This window comes from Euleptes europaea, chromosome 3, assembly GCF_029931775.1.
Source record: "Euleptes europaea isolate rEulEur1 chromosome 3, rEulEur1.hap1, whole genome shotgun sequence".
Taxonomy (NCBI): Eukaryota; Metazoa; Chordata; class Lepidosauria; order Squamata; family Sphaerodactylidae; genus Euleptes; species Euleptes europaea.
This window is the reverse complement of record NC_079314.1, coordinates 54432181-54459739: the sequence shown is the minus strand read 5'-3', so window position 1 is coordinate 54459739 and position 27559 is coordinate 54432181. Positions and strand designations below refer to the sequence as shown.

The window sequence follows — 27559 nt, the reverse complement described above, 5'->3', positions numbered from 1 at the left end:
ATGAGCTTTTAAAACACGGTGCTCAGTGGAGCCAACCTCAAGATGGCCATCTGTCAGCAATGCTGATTCTATGACCTTAAACAGATGATGAGAGGGAAAGCATCTTGGCCATCTTCTGGGCATGGAGTAGGGGGTCACTGGGAGTGTGTGGGGGAGGTAGTTGTGAATTTCCTGCATTGTGCAGGGGGTTGGACTAGATTACCCTGGTGGTCCCTTCCAACTCTATGATTCTATGAGATATTTTTTACAAAGTCCTGCCTCTGGCAACCATATGGATATTAAACGTATGCCGCTATTCCGTTTCTATTCACATGTTGCCCAATTGGGAATTATTCTACATATGGCGGGACTGGAACTCAAGTCTCAGGCAAGTACACCCCCAAAATTCTAAAATATTTTATATGAAGTGGGATTGATATAAATACATTTGTACAGCCCCTGTATGCTGTTTGCTATTAATAAGGTTGCCAGGTCCCTCTTTGCCACCGGCTGGAGGTTTCTGGGGCGGAGCCTGAGGAGGGCGGGCTTTGGGAAGGGGAGGGACTTCAATGCCATAGAGTCCAATTGCCAAGGCGGCCATTTTATCCAGGTGAACTGATCTCTATCGGCTGGAGATCAGTTGTAATAGCAGGAGATCTCCAGCTAGTACCTGGAGGTTGGTAACCCTAGCTATTAATAATATAACTCACTCAATGAGACTCACACAAGGCGAATGACGAAGCATATTCTATTCAATAACAAACATGTCAGTAAAAGTAATAGCAATAGAGAACATTCAGCATAACCAGCAACTATGTGAAATATAACTGCTAATTCACTTAGACATATTCAAATAAATAACAATTCAGCATAGTTGCAATGGGTTTCTTTGCATTTTCCCTGCTCCTGCCACATCCCCAGCTTCCATTCTCCTCTTTACACCAGAGGGCTTTAGCATTTTAATGTTGCAGCAATCTGTTCTAACCATGTACTACTTCCCAGTTTTTTTTTTTTTAAAGAAAGTCTCTATTTCTTTTCGTTGCAGAGTTATAAGTGGGAAGTGCAAGATACAAAAGTGCAGATACAAAACTGAACCGCACCATGTGAAGCGTATTTCCCCTTGAAAATCGTCAGGATGCCCGAAAACCTATTGAGGGACGGTTGTAAAAGTTTCATTCATAAATCGTCTAAAACATACACACAGCCACAGAAAACGAATTATGTCGGTTTCGCCTTCCACACACAAAAGCCATCATGTACATTCCTGTAGGAGCCAATCCTAAACCATCCAGCACATATTTCAGACAGAATCGTAATTATTGCGCACAGAAGGCTTCTGTCTGGGAGGCGGCCCTCCCACGGCTCTCCGTGGCTATAGGCAGAGAGGACTAACTGGCACTCCTCTGGCCCAATCAGAGATGGGCTCACAAAGAGGGCGGTGAGAAAGGGGGAAATACTGTCTTTTTCTTTTATCTCTCCCCCCCCCCCATTTCTTCCTCCCACCTTTTTTTCTGCTTTGCATTTCTGATTGGGCTGGAGTAGTGTCAGCCAAGTATCGTTTGTGCCAATCAGAAACGACAAGGACTTTGTTCCTTTTGATTCCTCCCGCTGTTGAAGTGGCCCGAATTTTGCTCTTAAGCCGCTTTTCTGGGTTAGTATGTTATTATTTTCAAATGGCGATAGAGAGGAGCACTGATCTATATCGGGGTGAGGGGCGGGGTGATTTTAACAAGTTAAAAGTTTGCAATGAGATCAGTGTTGGAAAAGGAGATACTTTCGCTGAGAAGCCGCCTGGTTCTTAAGCTTGGATGTTATGGGAGCTCGTTGTGGCTTCTGTGGTTGCATGTTGTATTGCTTCCGTGGCAAATGATAGCCTGTAGTGCGGTATCCAGACAAGTCTGGATGCAGCCGTAGTGGGAAGGCAGAGGCGCTCTTTACATGCTTAGAGGGACTCTTCCCCTGAGTACCGTTGCGCAGTTCAGGAACTCATTCCTGAACCTCCTACATAACACGTTATAGCATATATTAGGGATGAAGGTATGTAGGCTGATCTTGGACTGTATGCAGTTCTAGGGGGTTCATGTGCCATCAGTCACAGACTTGGATCCTGATGATATTCTCTGCTAACAGAAGGTCAGCATTTCCTGGTCTCCCCACTCCTTGCTGCAGCCCCCTGATCTCACCCAAATGGTGGCATGCAGGGGACCCCCAGGAGCAGCATGAAAGGTAAATAGGAATTTGTGGGGGGCATCAAAAATTGCTCCATTCTGTTAGTTAAATTGAAAGTCGTTATCCAACCCCCAGTCTTCAGTTAAAGTGACCCTTTTAGCATCTGTACTTTTCAGCATAAGTGAAATGACTTTTAAAATGTTCTTTGTTTTGAAATATGTCCAGTCTGAAACTTGTGCAAATGTTCCTTGTTTGTTCATCAGAACCATGGCTTCTGGAACAGCATTGGTTTACGATGATGAAATGACCAGCCATAAACTACTTTGGGAGGAGTAAGTCATTTTTGTTTAGTTTGTAGTTTGAATAATGGCAGTCGTTTCTTTTAAAATAGAAGAGAATTCTAAATGGAATCCTGTTTTCTCATATGTAATGTACAATCGGGTCAGTTTTTGGGTCTCTTACAGTGTCATCCTAAGAACACTTTCCTGAGAATAAGTCTCATTGAATAGACTGTAAGCACATGGAAAGCAGGGAAATGTTAGGGTCTGAGTAGACCCGTTAAGATTGCTCTCTTATACTGAGGCCATTCTAGTTTATCTTTTTGTTCTGGGCTGGGTTTTTAATACTTTTAATTAATATATTCTAATTAATTAATTTTATTTAATAACTTTAAAAATGTCTAAACAGGCTATTGTACTTTGGTCACATTATGAAAAGACAAAAGTCACTGGGGAAAAAAACAATGCTAAGAAAAGCTGAAGGCACAGGAAAAGAGGAAGACCCAACATGAGATGGATTGACTATAAAGGAAGCCGTGGCCCTTACTTTGCAAGACCTGAACAAGGCTGTTAACGATGGGATGTTGTAGAGGACATTAATTCATAGGGTCTCCATGAGTCGGAAGCAACTTGATGGCACTTAACACCCAGACAATGTTTTGTTTTTATTATTTTTATTTTGTAATTCTTGGTTGCTGGAGAGCTGGCATAAAAATGTTCTAAACAAAGAAATATCGCAGTCCTACACACAATTGTGTGTGTATAAAATGCTGTCAAGTCGCAGCCATCTTATGGCAACCCAGTAGGCTTTTCAAGGCAAGAGACTAACAGAGGTGGTTTGCCATTGCATTCCTCTGCATAGCAACCCTGGTATTCCTTGGTATTCTGATGAGATCAGGCTAGCCAGGGCCATCCAGGTCAGGGCCCTATGCAGAATTACAATCTTCTAAGCCCATCAATCAAAGCACTTCCGATAGATGGCCATCCAGCCTCTGTTTAAAGACCTTAAAGGTTGCTGGAAAAGCATTTTTTAGATTGCTGAAAAAGCATTTTTAGTATATTTTCTTTCTCTGAGAGATAATGAGCATTCCTCCTTGATAACTGTTAATGCTATAAGAAAATGTGGGGCTTTCTTTGTTGTTTTGTTCAGCGCCATCTGTGCCATTGAAATCCCAGAGAGGCTTTCTTCCTGCTACGAGAACCTCAAGCGCTACAATCTGGTTGAACGATGCCTGTCTGTACCTGTCCGAGAAGGAACGGAGGATGAGATCACATTGGTGCACAGGTCTGCTGTAATGGATTTCCATCATGGTCCATGATAGTGAAATAATTGGACAGGCTTTTGCTCCTTTTTAAAAAATGAATTTTTTTATTCAACGGATTAACAAAAAACATATCTCATATATCATATATCCAGTTCAGTTAAAGAGAATTCCCCCCCTAAAATCTGTAACATTTACTACTCATAATTATACTGCTGCTGCTGTCCGATATAAATCAAATTTTTCCTGATAGTTCAGAGAGAGAGAGAGATAAAAAGAAAGCCAGCGTGGAGTAATGGTTAAGATATCTGTCTCCATAAACGACTCCTGCCCCTTAGTTTTCTCTCCTGGATTTTCTTATATACTGTGATCTTATCCATTAACACAATATGCCATATTAACACAATATGCCACATTAACACAATATGGCCATTTATTAATGCCTGGCAGGCTTGGCTGTTTCCAGGCTTGTGTTGTCTTTAAAGATTTTTAAGCACATACTTTTTTCTTTCTTCAGGCAAAATGCTTAAGAGAGCTTTTGCTGCTTGATATAGCCTTTAAAGTTGACATGTACCATTTGTTCTTTATAATGAAAGAACCTGGCTTTAGGCCAGTTGCCCTTGGATGGGGAATGGCTGAACAGAGCATGCCCTCTTGTGGAAAACAGGGAGGCCTAAACAAAGAAAAAACAGAAAATTTGATCCAGCCTTTCTCAATGTATATATTTATTTAGATATTTATGCCCATCTTTTTTCAGACATGGGGACCCAAAGCGGCTTGCTCTCCCCTCCTCCATTTTATCCTCACAATATCCCTGTGAGGTAGGTTAGGCTGAGAGTGTGTGATGTGCCGAAGGTCACCCAGTAAGCTTCCATGACAGAGTGGGAATTTGAACTGGAATCTACCAAATCGCTTTCTTACACTCTAACCACTACATCACACTGGCTCCTGAGGTGTTCCTGATCATCTTTTGACTATGATTAAGAGCGCGGGCTTATCCACTTCTTTTACACACTATTTCCCCACATTTCTTTTACACACTATTTCCCCACCTTCACTTCTTTTACACACTATTTCCCCACATGTTTTGGTATTTTGGAGGTGACCATGGTGCAGTATTATGTTTGGAACCAACCATGGTTAGCTAAAACCAGAGTTTGCACACCTGCTTGTAACCAAGGTTGCGGAGGTTTTAACCTGTTTGCAGAGGTCAAACTACAGTTGCAGAGCAGAGAGAGCTTTTTCTCCTACTCCCATAATATTAGAACTGGAATTCAGTGTCAGTGGATATAATGATGACTACAAGCATAGATACCTTTAAAGGGGGTTTAGCTGTGTGGGGGAGAGGTCCATCGATGGCTACTAGCCATGCTGAGTAAGGGAACTTCCAAATACCAGTGCTAGGAGGCAGCATGAAGGGAAGGCCTTTGCTTCTATACCCACTTTGTTTGGCCCTCCAGGGCAACTGATCAGCCGCTGTGGGAAATGGTATGCTGGACTAGATGGACCACTGGTCTGATCCTGCAGACCCCTTATGTTCTTATGTCAAACCCTGCTTAAAGGTAACGATGATTAGCATTAATGTCAGTGCACTCAAACACTGCACAAAGGGAAACTCCAGGAAGTTATGGGAAGGACGAACATAGTGTGTGTGATAGTGAGTGGGGTAGAGGTAGGGTAGTGAGCCCATGGTGAGCTTCTGATCATGGTTAGGTGATTAGAATCTTCACATCTCTAAGCAAGCCATAGCAGGAGTTTTCACCATCACCCGATTGTTTGGCCACCAAAACTGATGTGTGCTTCACCTGAACTAGCTTTTCAACATCAAAAATATTTTTCACCCTTTCAGTCTGGATTACTTGGAGATCGTGAAAACTACTCAGAAAATGAATGAAGAAGAACTTCGAAAAGCCTCGGCTAATTACGACGCTGTATTCTTTCATCCAGTATGTATGCATGATAATGGGCATTTTATATCAGTGTTCATATATCTGCCTGGGGCCATTTCAGTTTGGGAAAACAGCATGGGGAAGGGAAGGGTTAAGCCTTTCTCTCCATGTGGCACATTCTGTCTGAGTCTGGCTCTTGTGCACTTGGGAATTAAGTTCCAGGCACAGAAGTTACAATGTACATCTGTTGACAGGACCCACAGTGGGCATATGGGGGACAAGATGACTTTGTAACATGCAAATTTGCCCTAAGTTTTGAGGAGACTTGCAATCTTGTCTCTGAGATTTCATAGGCCTGCCATAGAATCACAGAACAGCTGGATGAGATGGGTAAAACAGGCACAAGGTTTATTCCTCTGTGTGCAGACACCATAGCAACTCCTATTAAATGTAACATGATCAGCATTACCCTTTTAATTTCACTAATTAAATTCCCCAGACCACATATCGCTGTGCCAAGTTGGCTGTGGGAGCAACGCTGCAGCTGGTAGATGCTGTGATGTCAGGAACAACACGTAATGGGATGGCTTTAGTAAGGTAATGGTTTTGTAAATGCTTAACAAACAAACAAAATCCTTGGCTGTCTCCAGTCCAGTTTAGGGATGAAGAAACTACATTATGTTTTCTTGTAGGCCCCCAGGTCACCACAGCCAGAGGAGTGCCGCCAATGGGTTTTGTGTGTTCAACAATGTTGCTATTGCAGCAAAATACGCCCAAAGGAAATACGGCCTACAGAGGTTAAGTAGATGTCCATTGGTCTCTATTTATGAATTTCATACAGTAAGACTTTCCGGCTCTTAAAATGACAGTTGTTGTTTCATGCAGGGTTCTCATTGTTGACTGGGATGTGCATCATGGACAAGGAATTCAATATATATTTGAGGAAGATCCAAGGTTTGTACTTTGCTTGCTTGTGCACACTGGAGCCACCTTGTCAAGGCCCAAGAAACCCAGGCCCAGTGCAAATGAGCCGAAAGCATGATGAGACCTTTACCCAAATCCGCTCTGTCCCAGCAAGACTTTTCCCCAGAGGTGAGGGAAGGAGGTAGAGACAAAGGCAGGCATTAAGTTCCTGAATGCAAGAGTAATGTTTATTAAGGTCACTCAAGGAAGTAAAAAAAAAAAAAAGCACCCCAATGTATTCCATTCATACCCAACTGTGCCTCCATACATATCTAGGTTAGCTTTAGAGGAATCTGATACAGTTTGAATTGGGGAATGCTGACAGGTGGTGAAGGTGATTCTGCTCCCCCCTTGCTTTTGATGGGGTTTATACCCCTTTTTGTCGCAGGCTCCACATGGTTTGCACCCTCCTTTCTAGGAACAAGGACAGCAGATCCAGGTGGGAGGTACCATAGCCTTCTGTTTGGGATAGCCTGGTGAAAACTTCCTCTTATCTGAAGATTGTGGTGGCTGATTCTGGGTTCTTGGTGGGACCTGATCCAGGGACATTGTCAGTATCTTGGCTGGAGGCTGCCTGTACGAGGTACAGAGGTAGCCAGGATACCACTGTAGAAGGGCTTAGGTGGGGGAGGCAGTCATACGCACAGTGTCCTTTTGAGTTCCCTGAAAAATGGGGAAAGTTATGGTCTGCTTGTTGTATCTTTTATTTGCATGGCCTTCAAGCAGACACAATCACACCCAGCCACACTCACCCCCATTTTTATATCATCAGCCTAGCGTTCCATGAAACGAAGATCCACCGATAATAAGAAACACAGGCTAGCATTGCATGTTGGTTAAAAGAAAGCATAAATTCAAGAATGAGTAATTCCAAAAGGCTATCAGTTCAACACTCTTTCTAGGTTTTCACAGCCTTCTCTACCAAAGGTGCTATTCTGCTGGTGTAATAGCACTTACACTTAGGAAATTGAATTTCTGATGGTAGGAGAGAGAGAAAGAAAGGTGATTGGTTCTTGTAGGTTATCCGGGCTTTGTAACCGTGGTCTTGGTATTTTCTTTCCTGATGTTTCGCCAGCAGCTGTGGCAGGCATCTTCAGAGGAGTAACACTGAAGGACAGTGTCTCTCCTTCAGTGTTACTCCTCTGAAGATGCCTGTCACAGCTGCTGGCGAAACGTCAGGAAAGAAAATACCAAGACCACGGTTACACAGCCCGGATAACCTACAAGAACCAATGAACTCTGACCGTGAAAGCCTTCGACAATAGAAAGGTGATTTTTTGCTGATTAGCCCCCACTTTGCTCCCCCCATGTTGTTTGTGAGGGCCTACTGACAGCATTTGGGGGGGCTTAATGAACCAGTAGGAGGGGGAAGATGGGAGCACCCTGTTCTGTGACCTTTGCTCTTTTTGCAGTAGCAGTGAGCCGTAGAATTTGGAATGCATGCAGTTCTTCTGGATCCCAATGCATTTTGATGCTTTCCAACAAAAGATAGTCTTCAGTTGAAATGTGTCTATCATTAAAACAAATTCTCAGTTTGAATATATTAATTTTATAAGTGTGATCACTGTTAGTGATTTTGTATTTTCTGTTTTCTGCCCAGTTTTTTGAAAAAGAAGAATCTTTGTCCTTTTTGAGTGCATAGTTTTGCCCTTCAGGGTTACCTTGAAATTCTTCTGGGAACCACTGCCTTGTTTCATACAAGGGTATATAGTGAACTGTTTCTAAGTCTGACCTTTGTGCAGCCCAGTGGATACAATGCTGGGCTTGTGGATGTTAGCTGGTAGATAGGAGACTAAGAGTGCATTTCCGGGGGGAGGGTGGAATGGTTTGGAGGCGGCGTGACTCCACGCCAGTGTAATTGCCCACTTATCATGGAATAAGGAGCACTTACAGGGGGCATTCCCATTGGCACCTGGGTGATGCCGAGCTATGTGGGGCTCCCCTGCCTGCGCAGCCTCTCTGGGAACGAAATCCCAGAAGAGAACAGGGGCACTGGCATGGGGGTGGGCGTCCTGGGGGTGGGCAGCCCAGGAACACCCCTTGCTGCTGCGGCAGGGCTATAACACTTTTTTTTGGTGTTGCAGCCCCACTCTTTTCAATGTGGGCTTTCTCCCCCATTTTCACCTTTTTTATTTTAAAAAGACTTTTATTCTGTGCGGCAGCCAGGAAGCCTCTTAGAAGGTGGCGTGGCTGCGCTGTTCCCGGCTTCCATGGATCCATCCCTCCCCCTCAGAATGAGCTGTCCCAGTACAATCCTATGCTGGGTTACTCTAGTCTAAACCCACTGATTTCACTGAAATTCACTGATTTCGGTGGGTTTAGGCTGGAGTTACTCTGCGCAGGATTGCACTGTAACCCTTAGAGAGAATGGCTTGCTGATTTCCAGAACAGGAACGATCGCTGGGGAACTATCTACGGTTCTTATGACAGCAAGGTACCAGGTGTAAAAGACGCTGTATAAATTATATATTGCTGATTCATTTTCCTTGGCAGTGCAGCATGGCAGAGAAGTTTCATTTGAATTTTAATGCTTACTTTTGTTCGACTCTTTCTTTCAGTGTTCTTTATTTTTCTTGGCATCGGTTTGAACACCAGAGATACTGGCCTTGCCTCAGAGAATCCAATTACGATGCAGTTGGTCGGGGGAAAGGAATGGGATTCAATATAAATGTACCTTGGAATAAGGTGAACCTCACTTGATAGCACAGTAACTTAAAAACATCAGAAGTGTCCTTCTGGATCAGACCAGTGGTCCTTCTAGTCCAGCATCCTTCTTCATATATTGGTCAAGTGGCCTTGGAGGGCCAAGGAACAGGGCATAGAAGTCCAGGCCTCTTCCTGATGTTGCTTCATAGGACTTGTATTCAGAATTTTATTGCCTCTGGGTGTGGAGGTTCCCTTTAGTCACCATGTCTAGTAGCCCTTGATATACCTGTGCTCAGTGAATCTGTCTAATCTCCTTTAAAGCCAACTGTGCTAGTAGCCATGTCCAATGGTAGTGAGTTCCACAATTTATTGATTTAATGAGTGAAGAATTTCTTCCTTTTGTCTGTCCCATCTCTTTCCAGTCAAGAGATGGTTGCCCCCAAGTTCTAGTACTATGGGACAGTGAGAAAAAGTTGACCTTCTCCACTCTGTGCACAATTTTATAAATCTCTATCATATTCCCCCCAACCCCTTTAGCCATTTTTTCCCCTTCAAAATTGAACAGTCCCAAATTCTTTAGCCTTTCCTTAAAGGAAAGATTCTCCAACACCTTAATAATCTTGGTTAACGTGACAGTAAAGCTCTGAAGTGGCACCTCGTGCACACGTTAATGGATTAGACCCTGGGGAAAAAATGTGATTTCCCAGAAGATGGTGTAATAAAAACAAGCAGAACTATCCCATTCCATTTCTTCTTGAATGTTGTCATTTGTGTTCTTACTTGCGTGCTAATTGCGTGCATAATACTTTCCCCATTTTGGCACACAGTGTTAAGAGCAGGCCATACTGGTAAGGGCAGAACCCGTAGCTCTGCTTCTCTATGTAAAGCATGCCATTTTTTGTAAGATCTTAATAGAATCTCCAGAATAGTTGACTGCTGTTTTTAAAAGTGATTATTGTTACGGAAGGAAAGGGGGGGGAGTGTCTTTCCTTACTAGGAAACTACCTTAGACCAAGGGTTCCCTGGAAAGTATCCTGATAACCAGCCACCACCACTCAGAAACATCTGGAGACCATTTAGACTGACACATTGAGAAGGTATTCCTGTAGAGCAGTAACAAAGTGACAGGATAGAAACCCTAGAAAATATCTTATGACCAACTGTGTAGTGTTATGTGGTCTAGCACATAGGGAAGAGATTCGGAGAAATGATAGTACTATAAGTTAAGCCAATAACAATGATCATTTTACTTTCCTGCTCTTGGCTTTGCAGACTGGGATGAAAAACTCTGATTATTTAGCTGTATTTCTTCACGTGTTGCTCCCGGTGGCATTTGAGGTAACTTTTTCTTTATTCTTAAAAATAGCATTTGCATGACAGAAAAGTGTCTAAAAGCCAGGTTTGTGTTTACAAAGAGAGATACCATCTAATATATTCCAATTATGTTTTATGGTCTTAGAGAGTCTGACCATTCTAGAGTTAAATGACATACTACAGAACAATCTGACAAGGTCAGCTTTTCTACTGTTTTGGAGGAGTTCCCATCTGATTTTTGCAAGAGCTTTTTCATGTGCTTCTTGAAGCAAATGCCTAGGGTATCCTCTTATATTTAAATTATTACATAAGATAGATGATCCCTTCTGAAAGTCTGAGATTTCAGAGCAATTTCTCTGTAGCCTCAAAAACTGACTGTAAGGTAAGTTTCTTCTGATATGTAAAGGATGGCGACTGTCAAATCTTAGAAAGGAATTTTTATCAGTGGGCTTTTTATAAAGTCTGGTAGACAGTTTTGTATCGCTGCGATAAACCATGATGTCAAGAAAGTTAATCTGCTGTTTATTACTATGTAGTTCACATTTTAAAAGAGCCCCGTGGAGCAGAGTGGTAAGCTGCAGTACTTCAGTCCAAGCTCTGCTCACGACCTGAGTTCGAAGTTGGTTTCAGGTAGCTGGCTCAAGGTTGACTCAGCCTTCCATTGTTCCGAGGTCAGTAAAATGAGTACCCAGCTTGCTGGGGGTAAAGGGAAGATGACTGGGGAAGGCACTGGCAAACCGCCCCGTAAACCACATCTGCCTAGTAAACGTCAGGATGTGACGTCACCCCATGGGTCAGGAATGACCCGGTGCCTGCACAGGGAATCTTTACCTCTAGTTCACATTTTATATTAACATCTTGCTGGTTCAACCATGTATGGAAATTTGACAATTGTGTTTGGCTACCTTCCTATATTAGAAAATATCATCTATATATCACCACCATCTAAAAATGCAGTTCGCAAACGGATTGTTGTTAGAATATACATACGTTGTGATTGATTTTCACAGCCATTCAAATGTAGTCTAGTTTTGTATATTGTGGTAATCTTTTAAAAACTAATTTAAGAAGCAGTATGAGGGCGGGGGAGAGAATATACATACTCCTGTTTTCCATATACAAATTGTCAATCTTAGGGTCCATGGAACACCACTTAACAATGCCTTTAGTTTGTCAATAAAATTTAGCGTTTTCACCATGGAAATTTCAGCAAGTTCTACCAAAAAAGTAGTCGGTGAGTGGCATTGCTGTCTCTTTGTGTGCTTTCTAGCAACTTTTTAAAGCCTTATCCTGTGGGATGCTAGTGTATAAAGCTACCACATCTAAGGTTACTAAAAGCACCTCCAACTTAATTTTGTCTATTGTATGTGGTTTACTGACTCTCTTGTATTTGATTGCATCAACAGAATAAATAGTGTCAAAAAATGACCCATATGTTTTGAGAGGTTCCAAAACTGAAATTATAGGTTTGCCAGAGGTGAAGTGACACTCTAGTGGAACTTAGGGAGGATATAGAAAACCAGAATTCGTGGATTTAAATTATCCAGAAACTGTCTCTCACAGGAGGAAATATAAGCCCATAGAAATCCCCTCATGAAGCACAGTCCTTATCTCTGATTGTGTTTGTTTTTAAGGGTCAGAGCTACATGGTGCATAATACTCCAGCTGTCACATCACCTCCAAATCATAATCTTTTCTATTTTGTATAACTGTTGCACCCCCTTTATTTGCTTCCTTGATAATGATGTTTTTATCATTTTTAATGTATTCAGTGCCTCCCTTTTGCATTTGCTAAGGTTCTGCCATGCACGTATGTAACTTTTTTCCCAGTCCCTCCAAGTCTCTGAGGATTTTATTTTCAAAAACTTGTATAGCAGGTGGAATAGGACCTGGAGGATAAACTAGTGTGCCAGTGTAGTGCTCTTAGAGCACAATCTAAATATTCCATTATTTGCGTTCTCAAGAAATACAGTAAACATGAGTATTTGCTCCTCTGTGCTTTACCTGACTTTTGTCATCAAAAGCCACAATACAATCTAATTCCTTCTGAATTACTATCAGTTGTTCTATTGGAATATAAAACTGTACATAACTGTATCTTACTTGATAGGTTTGGTTTTTTCTTTTAAATCACAGTTTGATCCAGAGGTTGTTCTGGTCTCTGCTGGTTATGATTCTGGAATCGGTGACCCAGAAGTAAGTATTTAGTAGAATCTCCCCCCACCCTCACCATGGTATCCTTTTTTCCTGAACGTAGTTTTTAAATCTCTGCACATAAGAAGGAAAGCTTCTTTGGTGGAGGGATATGGTGATGTAATAGCATGGTCATGGAAAGACACTGTTCTACCCCCCAAAAAAAATCTTCAAAGGGAGTATACAACCTGAAAGTGCAGAATTAGCACTGATCAAGAAATTAATCACTATTTATCATCTTGACTTAAGCAGAGATTTGGATTTTCTTACTACAGCTGTAGTAGTTCTACAGGTGCCCCCGTTTAGCAGTTTAAAACATATTAGGACCAGTCAGTTTATCATGTAACCCTGTATTGATATCAGTTAATTTTCTTAAAGTTCAGAAAGCTTCTTCCTGATCAGTTGGATTTATCCTCTTTATTTTGTTTATTTGTACCCCCTCTGACCTCTCTCATGAACCATTATGTGTAATCCCACTCCATTCCCTTACACAGAGAATTGTGTGAAAGATTTATGATGGGATTCACATCCAACATCTCTCTGCCTCAACCCTTCCCCACCTTCTGTAATTGTTGCTACAAGATTTCCCAAAATGATTTTCAGATATTGGAAGAAGTGAGCTGTGACTCATGAAAGTTCATATTGGAATAAATGTTGTTAGTCTCTAAGGAGCCGCTGAGCTTTTGTTTTATTTAGTGGTAAAGCATCTGCTTTGAATGTAGAACGTCCCAGTTTACATCCCTGGCATCTCCAATTAAAAGAATCAGGTAGTAGGCGATGGAAAAGACCTTTACCTGATCCCCTGGAGAGTGGCTGCCAGAGTAAACACTGCTGACCATTATAGGCCAATGGTCTGCTTGGTATAAGGCAGTTTCTTGTGTTCCACGGGTCAGGCTTGTTGATACGATGAATCATCAGTTTATTTGTTTTCAATTTTCTAGGGTCAGATGAGCGCTACACCAGAATGTTTTGCCCATCTTACTCATTTCCTAATGCATTTAGCCAAAGGAAAATTGTGTGTGGTCCTTGAGGTAAGCTTTTCAAGATAATGATCCTCTACATACTCCTTCCCTACAGTGTTTTCTCCTTAGCACATATTGAAATTCACCACATTTGAGAAGTTCGCATTTGAACATGCTAACTAAGCTGGTTCCCAGAGTTCCATCAAACTCTTGTGTTGTTGTTAGAAACAGAATTCAGACGAATGACATGCCCATGAGGGGATAAGGGCTATGTAGAAACAGCTTTGCTCAGTTAACAGGGATTTGTTCTGAGCTTTACAGAGCAAAGTAAATGGGCTTCACTGTAGGACATGTTGGGTTGGAGGGGGGCAGGTTGTGCCTTGGTCCAAAAATTGGGTTATAGGTTTTGGGGTTCACCCCCTTCTCAGTGGTGTTTTCAACTCTTGTTGAGTACAATGAAGTGTTGTCTGTAGGAGCAGCATTGCAGTGTAAATGAAACCTGCTTTCTGTCCCTGGCTACCTCCCAAGCCATTGGGTACATGAGTAGGCCTTCCCCCCACTGAGGGTAGCGTTACTTTCTACACAACCCGTCCTTGACCATGGATTGTCATGCTTGTCAGTCATCTCTTGGAAGCTTTGTGAATAGTTTGTTTGTTATATAATACACAGGCCTTTGGCTACTGCAGTATCCATGCTTGAATTTATTGTTTGGAATGTGGCCTTGTGCTTTATGTCTAAATGAATAAATGTTTGTTCACACAGGGTGGATATCATTTGCGGTCACTGTCTGAATCTGTTTGCATGACTATAAAAACTTTGCTTGGAGATCCTTTACCCTCTTTGTCTGGAGAAATGAAACCATGCTTAAGGTATCTGTGTGTGTATATGTACATTAATGCACGTATGTGGCTACAAACCAACCAGCGTTAAGCATTTTAAGATCCCACTAATCTCAGTTAAGAAGTTGACCACATCCTTAACCATCTTCTATTAAAAATTAGAAGATAATGTTTGGTTGTATCACAGCCCGTGTTGATATATAAAGTTGCTGGTGTGTGAAGGACACAGGTAGTATATTTGGAATGGATATGTTGTTTAGTAAATATCTGATTCTTCATTTTATGGTCTTAAATGCATAAATCAAGCTTCTCCAAAATGTAAGGGGCAAAACAGAAAATAAAATGTACCCTGAATGAGGTTGTGTAGTGGTTAGAGAACTGAACTAGGATCTTGGGAGACCCAGGGACAAATCCCCACTCTGCCATGGAAGCTCATTGGGTGATCTTGGGCCAGTCAAATACTCTCAGTCTAACCTACCTCACAGGGTTGTTGTGAGGATAAAATGGAGAAGGGAAAAATGTTGTAAGCCATTTTGGGTCCCCAATGGAGATAAAGATGGGACAAATGAAATAAATAAATAGATAGGAGTGTTCATATCTTTCTCACTGTGTGAATGGATACCTGAGGTAGATGGTGTTAGGAGTTCTATCATCTTATTTGATTTGTTTTCATTATGTTCTTCCTCCATGGAGTTCAGGACAACATTCCCCCCTCCTTTAACCTTACACCAGCAGCTTGAAATATGTTAGGTTGGCCCAAGGTCACCCAATAGATATTTTTTAATTGCTCAAGAGTTTTAACCAGGACCTTCCTTGTCTAAATCCACCATGCAAGCTACTATGCTACACTGGCTGTCAAGATCAGGATGGGGCATAAGAAACAAAGGCGTCTCTAGTATATTTGTGAGCAAGTAGGGCTGCATGGTCAATGGTTGCCTAGTAAGTTTAATCGAAAGCATTAATTTGAATCTGGCTCCTAAGCTCTTAGCCAGGGACTCTAACCATAACGCCACACTGGCTTTCAGTTATCTTTTTACTCCCTTGTTAGGATGAGACAAACTCTTGCAAGATGCAAAATTCACCATCTTAGGAAGTGAATTTTTAGCTCACAATTCGAAAATAGAATGAAAAATGTGTGAAATGTTTTGAGATCTCGGAAACCAGAGAGGAGCACTGGATATCTACAGCAATTCCATACCTCTCCATATTTTCTGTACACTTCTAACCCCCTTCTTTGCACCGCTTCAGACTTTCTAAAAACTAACTTTTCTGGTTGTTATCATTTGTATGCAGTTTTGAGCACTGCATATGCCAAGTACAGTTTTTGTTGCTGAGCAGTAGGCACAGTTCTGTCCATAGTTAACCTGCTGAAAAATGTGTTTTGAAACCTATAATCACCCTCAGTTGTCATCTCTTCCAGTGAGATCTTAACTCCATGATTGCTCCACTAGACGGGTGTAGAAAGCACAGTCCTACTTATGGCTGTAGTACCAAACCTTGTGGATTCATCCTCCCTGTCTGGGGGTGCTAGACTATATACCCGTGTTGGCGAACCTATGGCACGAGTGCCACAAGCGGCACGCCGAGCTCTTTCTATGGGCACGCGTGGAGCCGCCGGGCCCCCCCGCCCGTCCCCCGCCCCCTCTTTGCGGCCTCGACGTCATCTGCCTCCCGCCGCCCCACTCCGCCTTAACAGCAGCAGCAGCGCCGCCGCCCCACCCAGGCGCCGCTCCAGATCCGCCACCGGCTGATCATGCTCGGCCCCGAGGGCTGCCCTGCCGGCCGCACCGCTACGCCCACCGAGTCGCCCCCGCCCCCTTGGCTGCCCGTCCCCCTCCTCCGCCCCTCCTCGCGGCCTCGGCGCACGTTTCCGCCTCGCCGCAGCCAACTTTGTCGAGGGGCGGGGGCGACTCGGCGGGCGTAGCGGTGCGGCCGGCAAGGCAGCCCTCGGGGCCGAGCATGAGCGGCCGGTGGCGGCGGCGGGTCCAGAGCGGCGCCTGGGTGGGGCGGCGGCGCTGCTGCTGAGGCAGAGCGGGGCGGCGGGAGGCTTGCGGCGGGCGGCTCTTTTGCTTGCCACTGAGAGATGCACATTTACCCCATCCAGAGTCTCAAAACTGCATGGGGGGGTTTTTTGTTGTCTATTTGTGAAAGAGAGGTTTTGCCTTGGACTTGCCACTGAGAGATGCACATTTACCCCATCCAGAGTCTCAAAACTGCATGGGGGGTTTTTGTTGTCTATTTGTGAAAGAGAGGTTTTGCCTTGGACTTGCCACTGAGATGCACATTTACCCCATCCAGATTCTCAAAACTGCATGGGGGGGGGGGTTGTTGTCTATTTGTGAAAGGGGTGTTTTGCCTTGGACTTGCCACTGAGATGCACATTTACCCCATCCACTGCATTGGGGGGGTTGTTGTCCATTTGTGAATGGGAGGTTTTGCCTTGGACTTGCCACTCAGATGCACAACTCAACAATAAGCCCCCCTGCAGAGTTTTGAGAATGCAGATGGGGAAAATGGTGTTTGTCAGTCATTGCCATGATTTAATTTTATGGATGACAAAGGATAGTACAGTTTGTTCTGAAAATGAAATCCTTAAAGTGTGGAATTCTCTGCCAAATAATTTTAAATCAATGAAAGCACTTGGGATTGCTTTCCTTACTTTGTTTGGATCATTTTATGCTTGTGAGCATAAGATGTTAACGTATGAGTTGTTTTTTCTAAACTAAAACCTCAGTATTCAGGTTAAATTGCCGTGCTGGCACTTTACGATGAATAAGTGGGTTTTGGTTTGTAGTTTGGGCACTCGGTCTCTAAAAGGTTCGCCATCACTGCTATATACTGTGCCATCCTTACACCGTTCTACATCCATAGAAGTCAGGAAGCTTAGAATGATGTCACTCTGCTTAGGATGGCATTGCTAGTTAGTTAATATAGTCCATTTAATTTATTAATTATTTCATTTTATTAAATTTCTACCCTGCTTTCCCCAGTCCAGCCCCCAAAGTCACAGCACTAGCACTGCAGTATTCAAATCTTTCAAACTGCATTTGCAAATCTAGTAACACCGAAGTACTAATCTCTGGATACTGTGTACAATAGGTTAGTAATTTGTGTTGAACGTCTAAGCAGATCCTTATTCTGTTAGCTTTTTCGCAACAATATAGAGATCAGGTAGGTGTTTACAACATGCATTTTAAAAACTGAATAACTCATCCTGTACTTTCTTTTGCAGTGCAGTTGAGTCCATACACGATGTTAGAGCTGCACATAAGTCCTACTGGAAATGTTTGTCACATGAAGGTAATGGCAGATTTCTCTGTTTTCTTCTACAACACGCTGTGATCAATAGGGCGGATCTAACCACCCTTGACGGAGCCTTCCTCCAATTTAAGTGGCTTTTCCTTTGTTGGAGACAGAACTTCCCTGCTCTCCCTTTGTACTGCAGCACAGTTTGTCCCTGGAAAAACCATTCCCAAGGATGGACCTATGAGAATGCAGCACAAGAAGCTGCCATTGGGGGGTGGAGAGAGAACCATGAAAATATGGATCACCTTCCTCCTCTCCCATGTGCCTTGCATGAGCAAGAGGGCCTTCCATGTATGCAATGTTGGTGTAGATCAAAACTCAATATAGTATGAGCTGCAGTGCCAGTTTAGATTTTAAACAATGGAAATTATACAGGACACATGTTTGAATACAGTAGTCAATATAACTAATTGTGTGGGCAGAATTGTGGAAGACCAGGGGTCTCCAACCTTTTTGAGCCTGCATACAACTTTGGAATTTTGAGCAGGGGGTGGAGAGCGACACCCCAAAATGGCTGCAGCAGGAGGTGGAGTCAGATCCCAAATGGTTGCCAGAGGAGATGAAGCCAAATGGGATACCTCCCTCTGCACACCTCTTGGAAGAAGGAACACCTGAAGAGGGAATGGAACCACCAATCCGCCTGATCTTCCAGTGGAAAACCCTTTCATTTGAATGAGGGCAGCCAATAGCAAGCCCTGCTGTACAACGGCCCTGCCTACTTTATGAAAAACTTGGCAGGGACCAAGGGAAGTACTGGTAGATGCTATGGTGCCCATGGGCGTCATGTTGGGGAACACTGCACAAGACAAAGGCCACTTGCCCTCCGTCACTGCAGCTTTCTGTCCCCACCCCTCCAAATTTGTGCTTAAGAGTGTCAGTGGATCTGAAAAAACTGCAGGGAACAAACAGAGTCTGCAGGAGGAATAGTAATTGGCAAAAAACCTCCCTCCCTTCCTCTGCATCTGGAAAAAGCCATGCCTGAGGACCCAGGCCTTCTGTTTTCCCACAAGTTGTGTCTTTTGTTTCCAAAGATGTATTTTGTTGGTGTTGTTCTCAGACCTGACTCCCTTGAAAAATCTCAGCACCAAATCGTGTCAGCTGGAGCAAGGAGAGGCAGTTCTAACTGGCGCACCACTTGTGAGTCAGCAGGAAGCTGGAAAGGCAAACAGTGATGAAGCCACTAAAACGGATAAGTTTTTGGAACTGCATATGAAAGAAATCCTGACTGTGGAACCTCCTGTTAAAACAGCAGTAGCTGTTCCTGAAAGGAATGTCAACCTTCTGCCATCATCTGTCCAGAATGAAAAGAATGAGGACATAGAAGAGCTGAACGCCATAGTCCGGTTAGCCACACTTCTGCCTGTTTTACAACTGAACATAACATGAAGGAACCAACCTGAAACCTTTTTACATACCACTGGTTCCAATGACCCGCCAAAGCACATGCTCATCTCTCTGTCTCGCTGGAGTGGGAGCTAAAAGTGTTTATTTCTTGAATTTGTACCCTGCACCCTCTCCCCACGGGGACTCGGTGTGGTTTAAACTCTAGTTGATTGTAGCAGCAATTTGAGCAGCGATTTGAACCTCCAATTTATATCGCCCTGTTAATGTGACCCTCTTCTTTTAAACCTTTGGGTTGTGTTCATAAAAAGTTACAGTGAAACATCAAGTATAAGTTGAAACAAATGATAGTTTTCCACCCATGATCTGAGCATTCTCACACAAATTAGTCTTGGTGCATCTAAGTATAAATGCCAATATATCTTCAAGGAGGTTTTATATGCAGACCATGGTTGTTATTTATATCCCATTTTTGTTCCATCATGGAATTCAAATGTCATCAACCTTTATTGCTTATTGACAGAGTCTTAAGCATTTACATTGTACAAGGGAAACAGTTTTACAAAAATAGCCTGATCCCATTTAAGCTTAGCACAGAATAGGACCATTTTGTTGTGACAATTTTACAGCCATTACATGCAGTAGATATTTTGCAATCTGATAAATTTTCTTGTTATCAGCATCGTGATCAGATAAAAGGAATGGCGTAATCCAAGGTCCTAAAGGAAGATCATATTTGGCTAGAACGGGTAAAATCCGGCGAGTTCTCTTATGGAATTCAAGGCACCGTATGCTGAGATCTCCCATCTAGGCAGGGCCATACCGGGGGTGGGGGGAGAGAGAGACACAGCCGCTGCCCCTGTGACATGCAGAGAGGGCAGCAGAATTGTCTCTTCTATAGTCGCCTCTGTGCTGGGTAGAAGAGGCAGTTCTGCCGCCCTCTCTGCATGCCACAGGGGTGGCGGCTCACCTCCTCCCCACCCCCAGTTGCGGCCCTGCATCATCCCCAGCCTTGCTTAGCTTCAGAAAAGTTAATGCATCTTGTACCTTTAGACCACTGGTTCCCAACCGGGGGTCCGTGGACCCCCAGGGGTCCGCGAGAACTAAATTAAGGTCCGCGAAACAAAGTTATAAACCCATAACAAATTAATATTTTCAGTTAAAAGTTCTCTATTATAAAAATATATATTCAAATATTATTCTAAGTTTAATGTTTAACAGTTATGATTAAAGTTTATTTTCAAATTCTCGGAATTTTTATTTTGAACCTTGGGGTCCCTGCACCAAACAAAAAAGTCCTAGTGGTCCCTGGTCAAAAAAAGGTTGGGAACCACGGCTTTAGACCATGCTCTGGAGACTGGAACATATGAATACATGTTATTGAGAGTTCAGGCAACAAATAACTAGTAGTTTATATTGTTGGGTATTTTAATAAGGCATACTGCCTTTTCCTTGTATATAATTCCCAGATTATTTCACACCACTGGGCTTCTGTAGACAATCCTATTTTAGATTAGTCTTTTTTGTTAAAGCAATGAACAATAATGTCCAGACTACATCAGTATATTAAAAAGTACTTCTTTATTTATAAGGAGAATGTATATTTTGTTTCTCCACAGACCTACACAATGCAGGTCACAAGTAAAAATGAGATCATAAAATTTTTAAAACAATGTAAATGATCAATATTAAAGTCAAGCCAAGGGCATAAAAACAGCATCACCATGTGGACTGGACAACAAAACATTGAGCTGGGTGTCATCGGCATGTTAGTGACACCCAGTTCCAAAACCACAACTTACTTCCCCAAACCCCTGTTCCTGGCCCTCTTTTCCTTAGCCTGAGGTTCTGATCCTGAATGTGAGCCTGGATTAGAGAAAAGTGTTTGGGGAGAAGGATTGCAAGGAAGTAAGCCATGAAATGTTGGGTGTTTAGCCCCCTATCACCCACACAAACATTTTCTTCTTAAATCAGACCCTAACACTGCAGCACGTTTTGTTTGAAACACAATAATCTGCCTCTGTCCTGTCTAGTGTGGTCCTATCAAGCCCCATTATTCAAGCAATAAAAAGTAATCTTAAAAAACACACAACTCAAAACCTGAAGTGGAAAATTATCACAGCAGACATGCAGAAGGTCCCAGGTTCAATCCCTGACATCTCCAGTTAAAAGGATCAGGTGATAGGCGAAACGAAAGACCTGAGCCTGGACAGCTGCTGCCAGTCTGAGCAGCCAATACTGACCTTGAGTCTGACTCGGTATAGAACAGGTTCATATGAAAAGGGTTGTAAGAACTTCTTTTCTGAATGTGCTAGTTCCCTATTTTCAAACAGTTTAATCAGGAGAGCATTCAAATGTATCGCCCACCTGTAGTCTGGGGTGATATAATCTACTATTTTGCCTCAGTCAGCTGCTTGTGCAGAACAGCCTGTACTTTATTTCTTTTATTATTTTCAGAAAGGCTTAACTTTTTTGACAGTTCTTTGCTGAGAGAAAGTCCCAAGCCGGTTATGATGCACTTCTTCTGCCTTGTGGGGAGGGGTTGGCAATTATCAAGTTCATCCACGGTTTCTGTTGCCATGAAATGTCTCAGCCAATTAATGCTGAAGCAGAGAAAGTGGATATGAAAGGCAGATGTGCACTGACCTCTGTGAACTTGTCTAGATTACTTAACTTTTTTCTTGTTTTCTCAAATGGACAACAGTAGTACTTCACATTCTGTAAGTGAAGCTTTGTGTGTTGATCAGCATGCACGGCTGTTCCAGCCTTTCACATTTGTAACCTTTTTTTAAAAAACATATTTTGCAGTGAGTTTGTGAAAGAAGAAAAAGCCTTAAATGCACTGGGGAACATGTTGGCTATCCTTGAAAAAATAGTCAAAAAAAAGGTAATAAGCAATATATTCTGTTCTTTTTGATCCTTCTTCAGTGATAGAGCAATTATTGCACCTTTCTATTATTTTCAAAGCTGCTGTAGATATGTAGCTGTTTACAATTACAGTTGATAGAAATCCTTAGGTTAGAGATAGGGGGAGATTCTTTTTCTGTCAAGGCATTAACATTCTGGCAATTAACTGTGTTTTAATTATGATTTTCAGGTGACCAGTGGGCTTGTAGTATCCCAAGAAGCTTCTGTTTCTTCTGCTCTTGCTCTAAAACACTGCCATAACCTGAGGCTCCAAAAGTGGGTAAAAGTGCTGTTTTTGTGCAATTAATGCAGTGCAATTGCAGTGAAAGAGTCACCCCTTGAAGTTTGTTTATTGTGAAATAATCACCAGAATACTACACAGCGGTGCTTGCTGCTGTTTTTGGATTCAGGATCAGTCTTGACTGATTTGAAAACTTGTAGCGACTTCGTAGGACATGTTTTCAAGTTGAGTACTGGGAAAGTTTCAGAACGATCCATCCTTCGGATCTAAAGAGGTTTTTCACGCGCATTGTGACAAATGTTTGTTTGCAACCATATGCTGGGTAGATTAGCTATGGAGAAGAGATCAGATGTGGGGGAAAATAATCTTGCTCCTGTATAATGTGTGAAAAGCCTTACAGTATTGTGTGTGTGTGTGTGTGTGTGTGTGTTAAGTGCCGTCAAGTTGCTTCCGACTCATGGCAACCCTATGAATGAAAGTCTTCCAAAATGTCCTATCTTTGACAGCCTTGCTCAGATCTTGCAAATTGAAGGCTGTGGCTTCCTTTATTGAGTCAATCCATCTCTTGTTGGATCTTCCTCTTTTCCTGCTGCCCTCAACTTTTCCTAGCATGACTGTCTTTTCCAGTGACTCTTGTCGTCTCATGACATGACTAAAATACGATAGCCTCAGTTTAGTCATTTTAGCTTCTAGGGTCAGTTCAGGCTTGATTTGATCTATAACCCACTGATTTGTTTTTTTGGCAGTCCACGGAATCCATAACACTCTCCTCCAACATCAGATTTCAAAGGAATCTATTTTCTTCCTATCAGCTTTCTTCACTGTCCAGCTTTCACACCCATACATAGTAATAGGTGTTACCTTGATGCAAATACACGATGCACAGCATAACAATTCAGGATGGCCATGGATTTGAGACACATTGTCCCAGTGGTTGCAATCCTCAGATTTGGCATGTTTTGCAGGCCAAAGCTGGTTGAAAGCACCTCTTCAGAGAAATGTCTTTAGTGTGTAAAGACAAAATCATAGAAGCATAGAGTTGGAAGGGGCGATGTAGGCCATCTAGTCCAGCCGATTCCACTGTTGAACAACCTTACTGTATTTTTTCCCCCCTAATATCCAACTGGTACCTTTCCTCCCATAATTTAAACCCATTATTGCGAGTCCTATCCTCTGCTGCCTACAGGAACAGCTCCCTACCCTCCTGTAAGTGTAATTGGCCTCTGCAACCTATATTGAATTGGTATCCCTGCAACTTGGGAGGGGGTCTGGGATAGTATTGATATCTAGCTATATTTGTTTGGTTCCTTTTTTTGTGCAGCCTGCTATGTCACTGCTTTTTATCAGAATTTATGGGCAGATTTTGTGTGTGTCCGCATGCTAATTTCTATCTACATGTCATGCTATTTATAATAACTATTGTACACTTTAAAAGCAAGGTATACATTCTGAAGTGCATACTAGTTTATAACATGTATAACATTGGCAATATTTGCCCCGTAGAGTCCTGTGCATATTTATTGGTGACATGGATATGAAAATTGATTTGGATGATGGGTAAGCATTTTGGCATTCTCCCCACCCCCAATACACACTTTACATTTTCAATCTACAAACCATTTAATCTAGAGCTATGATGGGGATGTTATGGAAAAAGGAGACCTGTTATTAGAGTTGTAATCCTGTGCCCACTTACTCAGGAGTAAGCAAAACCAGCAGGACTTGCTTCTGAGGAAGTATGCATAGGATTGAGCTGCAAAACTGTTTTTCTGCTGTCTAAACAACCACTTACCATCAGTGCCAACCAAAGCAAAGTTACATCCTTCTAAGCCCACTGACTTCAGGTGCTTAGAGTGGCTCTGTATGATGCATTAAGAAAACATGCTTATAAGGAATGGTCCTGTTGGCTGTCCAGTTTTGTTATGGCAGTTTCTCCAAACTCTTCTGCATCTCTTCCCCGAATATGAAACTTATCCATTCTGCTTGTTGTAATTTCTTTAGGAGTTGTTTTGTATGTAAGCCTTTTTAATTTATCTTGTATCATTCCCACAACAGTCTAATTGGCTGCTCCTTTTATGCATGCAGTATTTCTGTTGGCTACCAGCGGAAACCATTTTTGTTTAAATCATTAGCATAATGCTATTCATTGTAGTTTTCGGTGTTTTGAAATACTATTTTTATTTGCAGAAAAGTCCTCTTGATGAATATTTGTGGTAAACCATCTGAGCAAGCTAACACCAAATACAATGTTTCTCTAAACTGGAAAGAGGTAAGCTTAATTTTTTTTTGGGGGGGGGGGTGGATCTTTTTCTCCGCTAGGCAAAGTTCATTGAAAAAGCATCAACCCAAACTTAGAACTGAGTTAAACATTCAGCAAAATCATATGACTGGAAGTGTGGACAGCACACACTCATGTACAACCATCTTTACATCATTGTGTATGCATGTTTGGGAACCCTGGAACAGCCAGGCTTCCTAAAATATGTACACGCAGGTATTTAAATATGCATGCAAGAAGTTTCAGGAAATGTGTTTGCCTCTGGAAATGCCAACGTGAACATGTCTTGCCCTATAAAGGTGTTCTTAATGGGAAAACACTGGAGGAAAATGTGTGGAAACTACTTCCTGATAATTTTCTGCTTTGTACCCAAACTTATAGCTGTTAATGCAGCAGATCTCTGGCTGTGGCTTCAAACTCATAAGTGACTCATGGCTCCTGAAGGCAGGAGGAAGAGGATTAGCCAGGAAAGGAGGCACAATGGCAAATTTGGATGTGTCAAGTGGCCAGGAAATAGTCTGGTGTTCAGTAATGCTCTATCCTTATAAATATTAAAAATCTATATATCTAATTCCCAAGCCTGCCCCCTGCCTGCGGATACTTAAATCTGCAGATAGGGGCCGGCTGACCCCAACAGGTTTTTCTGCAGATTCAAGGGACCTCCTGCAGAAATCTGAAACTTAAAAAATAAACAAATGGGTTTAAATACCCCCAAAACTAAAGAAAGTGTTCTCTGTACATGTAGAGAATGTACCTACCATTGAGGGGCTGTTGCCTCGGCTGATGTGCCCAAAGCGGGCTCACCAGCCGAGATCAGGACTTGGGGGGGGGGGTTGCTGCCTCGGGCTCACCAGCCAAGATCGGGGGGTAGTCTCGGCAGGTTCATCAATGAGGGAGAGGGATTCCCCCTGCAAGTTTTGTGGGCCCCCACTTGTAAAATATAACACTTATTTAGTGTTAACTGATATGAGACTTGCTGCATTTTATGTTGGGGTGGGGGTTACTTTGCACATGGGTCCCAGAATGCACAGCTAATTTAGAAGTGGGTTCCACTTTAAAAAGCTAGTGAACCACTATATTAAATTATTAAGAAATGTATATTTTCTTTTTAAAATTTTGTTTTAGAAAAAACGCTGATTATTTACATTATACAACTACTCTCTGAATTTCTTCTTGAAGGATGCTGAAAAAAGCACTTTCTCCTCTGCGCTTTTTGGATTCATCCTTCCGGTAGCGTATAGCTATCAGCCTGACCTAATGGTTATAGTGGTCGGATCAAACCAGACTCTTGGCACAAATGGGATTTCCATGCTTATGAGCTTACTGCAAGGGTTAGCCCAGTCTCGAATTCTAGCTCTGATCCAGGTAAGGCATTGTCTGATGACAAAATATGGATAGTGCTTTAAAAAAACAAACATATTAAGGTGGAAAATCCTGAGGGAATGGATCCCTAGGGAGATAGGGGCCTAATTTTTCATACCTTTGGATTTTGTAAAAAATTGGATGCCTCAAAGTTACTGTTCGTTATTTATCCCTATTACCTGCTAACACTGGAAAACTTTATTGTTGTGTACAGGAATTCTCCTCATCTGGGCACCCTAGATGGGGAGTTAGCACTGCTTTGCTTTTGAACCATCCACATTTCCAGACTCTCTCCCTGTCTCTTGACTGACATCTATCTGTTTAGCATACATATGGGTGGGGCCAGGGGTGCCTTGGTGATCCGGAGTGGCTGCTTACAACTTCCTACAGAACAAGTCACTGAATAAGGGAGACTAGTCCCTCTGGTGATTTTCATGCAAAAGTGGGTCAGCCATCTGTTGTGGATTCTCTAGCTTTGGATCTCCTGCATTGGTAGGGGGTTGGACCGGTTGACCTGTAAGCCCCCTTCCAGCTCTAGGACTCGATAGTTTCTGAGGCACAAGACTCAAGTGTCCCATATACTACAACACAATTACCAGGAGATGGTATTTTCAATAGCATATCTTATTTTGTTTAAGCTAATCTGTTTTGAGCCATTGTGTTATACAGTTGCTCTGATTTTTTGGAAGGATACAGAGGTGCAACTTTTGGAAAATATAACTAAGCCCTTGATGGGTGACATTACACCTGGCTTTGGAACCTGTACACCAGCTTTACAAGAGAATATGCAAATGGTAAAAAAATTACAAGAGCAACTTCAGCAAGAATGGAAAATGCTTCAATGTTCAGGTAAGTAATCATACTGTTCATTATAAAATGGAGACTGTTTCAAAAATGTATTCAAATATATATTCCTGCTATCCGAGAAAGTTCTGTCACTCTTGCAAGATTGAGTTACCTTTCAATGTGACTAACTGTATGTTTTTCCCCTTGTGTAGTAAAAGTCTCTCTGACTGAAAGATGAAATTACTTGGCTGCCATTTTGGTGATTTCCTTCTACCTAGAAGTAATCAACAGCATCACATCAATACTTATTATATGCAAATTGTCATACAAAGAGAAACAGTAATTCAGATCCACAGCACACCTCTGCAATTCAGCTGTGTGCATAGATCAAAAAAGACCTGAACATCTTTTAGTCTTTTCAGTTCACAAAAAAGAATGAAGACAGCGCTACAGAGAAGGAATTATACCACAAGAATCCTCAGCTATTTTATTTTAAGACATTAGCATGTTGTTAAATGTATAAATTTTTTGTATGTCTCTGATTATAGCCAGTTTCTAGAAATGGAAATCATTAGTCTGTGATGTGCAACTTGTCTTTAAAAAGAATTGCAGATAGATTTCCCAGTGTCTCAGACCTCACAGCAGAGTGTGCTGACAAGATAAAAGGAGAGTTGGAGCCAGTGGCCACACAGTGCTCCTAAACACATGAGCACACATGAAATTGCTCTATATCTGTCAGGGTCAGCATTGTCTCCTCTGACCAGCATTGGCTCTCCAGAGTTTCAGGAAAAGATCTGTCCCACCATCTACCTGGTCCTTTTAACTGGAGATGCCAGGTATTGAA

General features: G+C 42.4%; 1 protein-coding gene across 1 annotated transcript; it reads left to right on the top strand.

Annotated features, from left to right (window-relative positions):
* The first annotated feature begins 2345 nt into the window (after positions 1-2345).
* Positions 2346-26953, top strand: HDAC10 (histone deacetylase 10). The gene is made up of 20 exons (XM_056846486.1): positions 2346-2480; positions 3577-3711; positions 5538-5634; positions 6077-6174; positions 6270-6374; positions 6463-6531; positions 9099-9225; positions 10459-10524; positions 12637-12696; positions 13635-13724; positions 14418-14524; positions 17727-17794; positions 18858-19143; positions 21950-22028; positions 22239-22324; positions 23793-23846; positions 24477-24558; positions 25747-25932; positions 26619-26778; positions 26928-26953. The coding sequence occupies exons 1-20, from the start codon at positions 2347-2349 to the stop codon at positions 26951-26953; spliced, it is 2115 nt and encodes a 704-aa protein (XP_056702464.1). The 5' UTR covers position 2346.
* Positions 26954-27559: the final 606 nt, after the last annotated feature.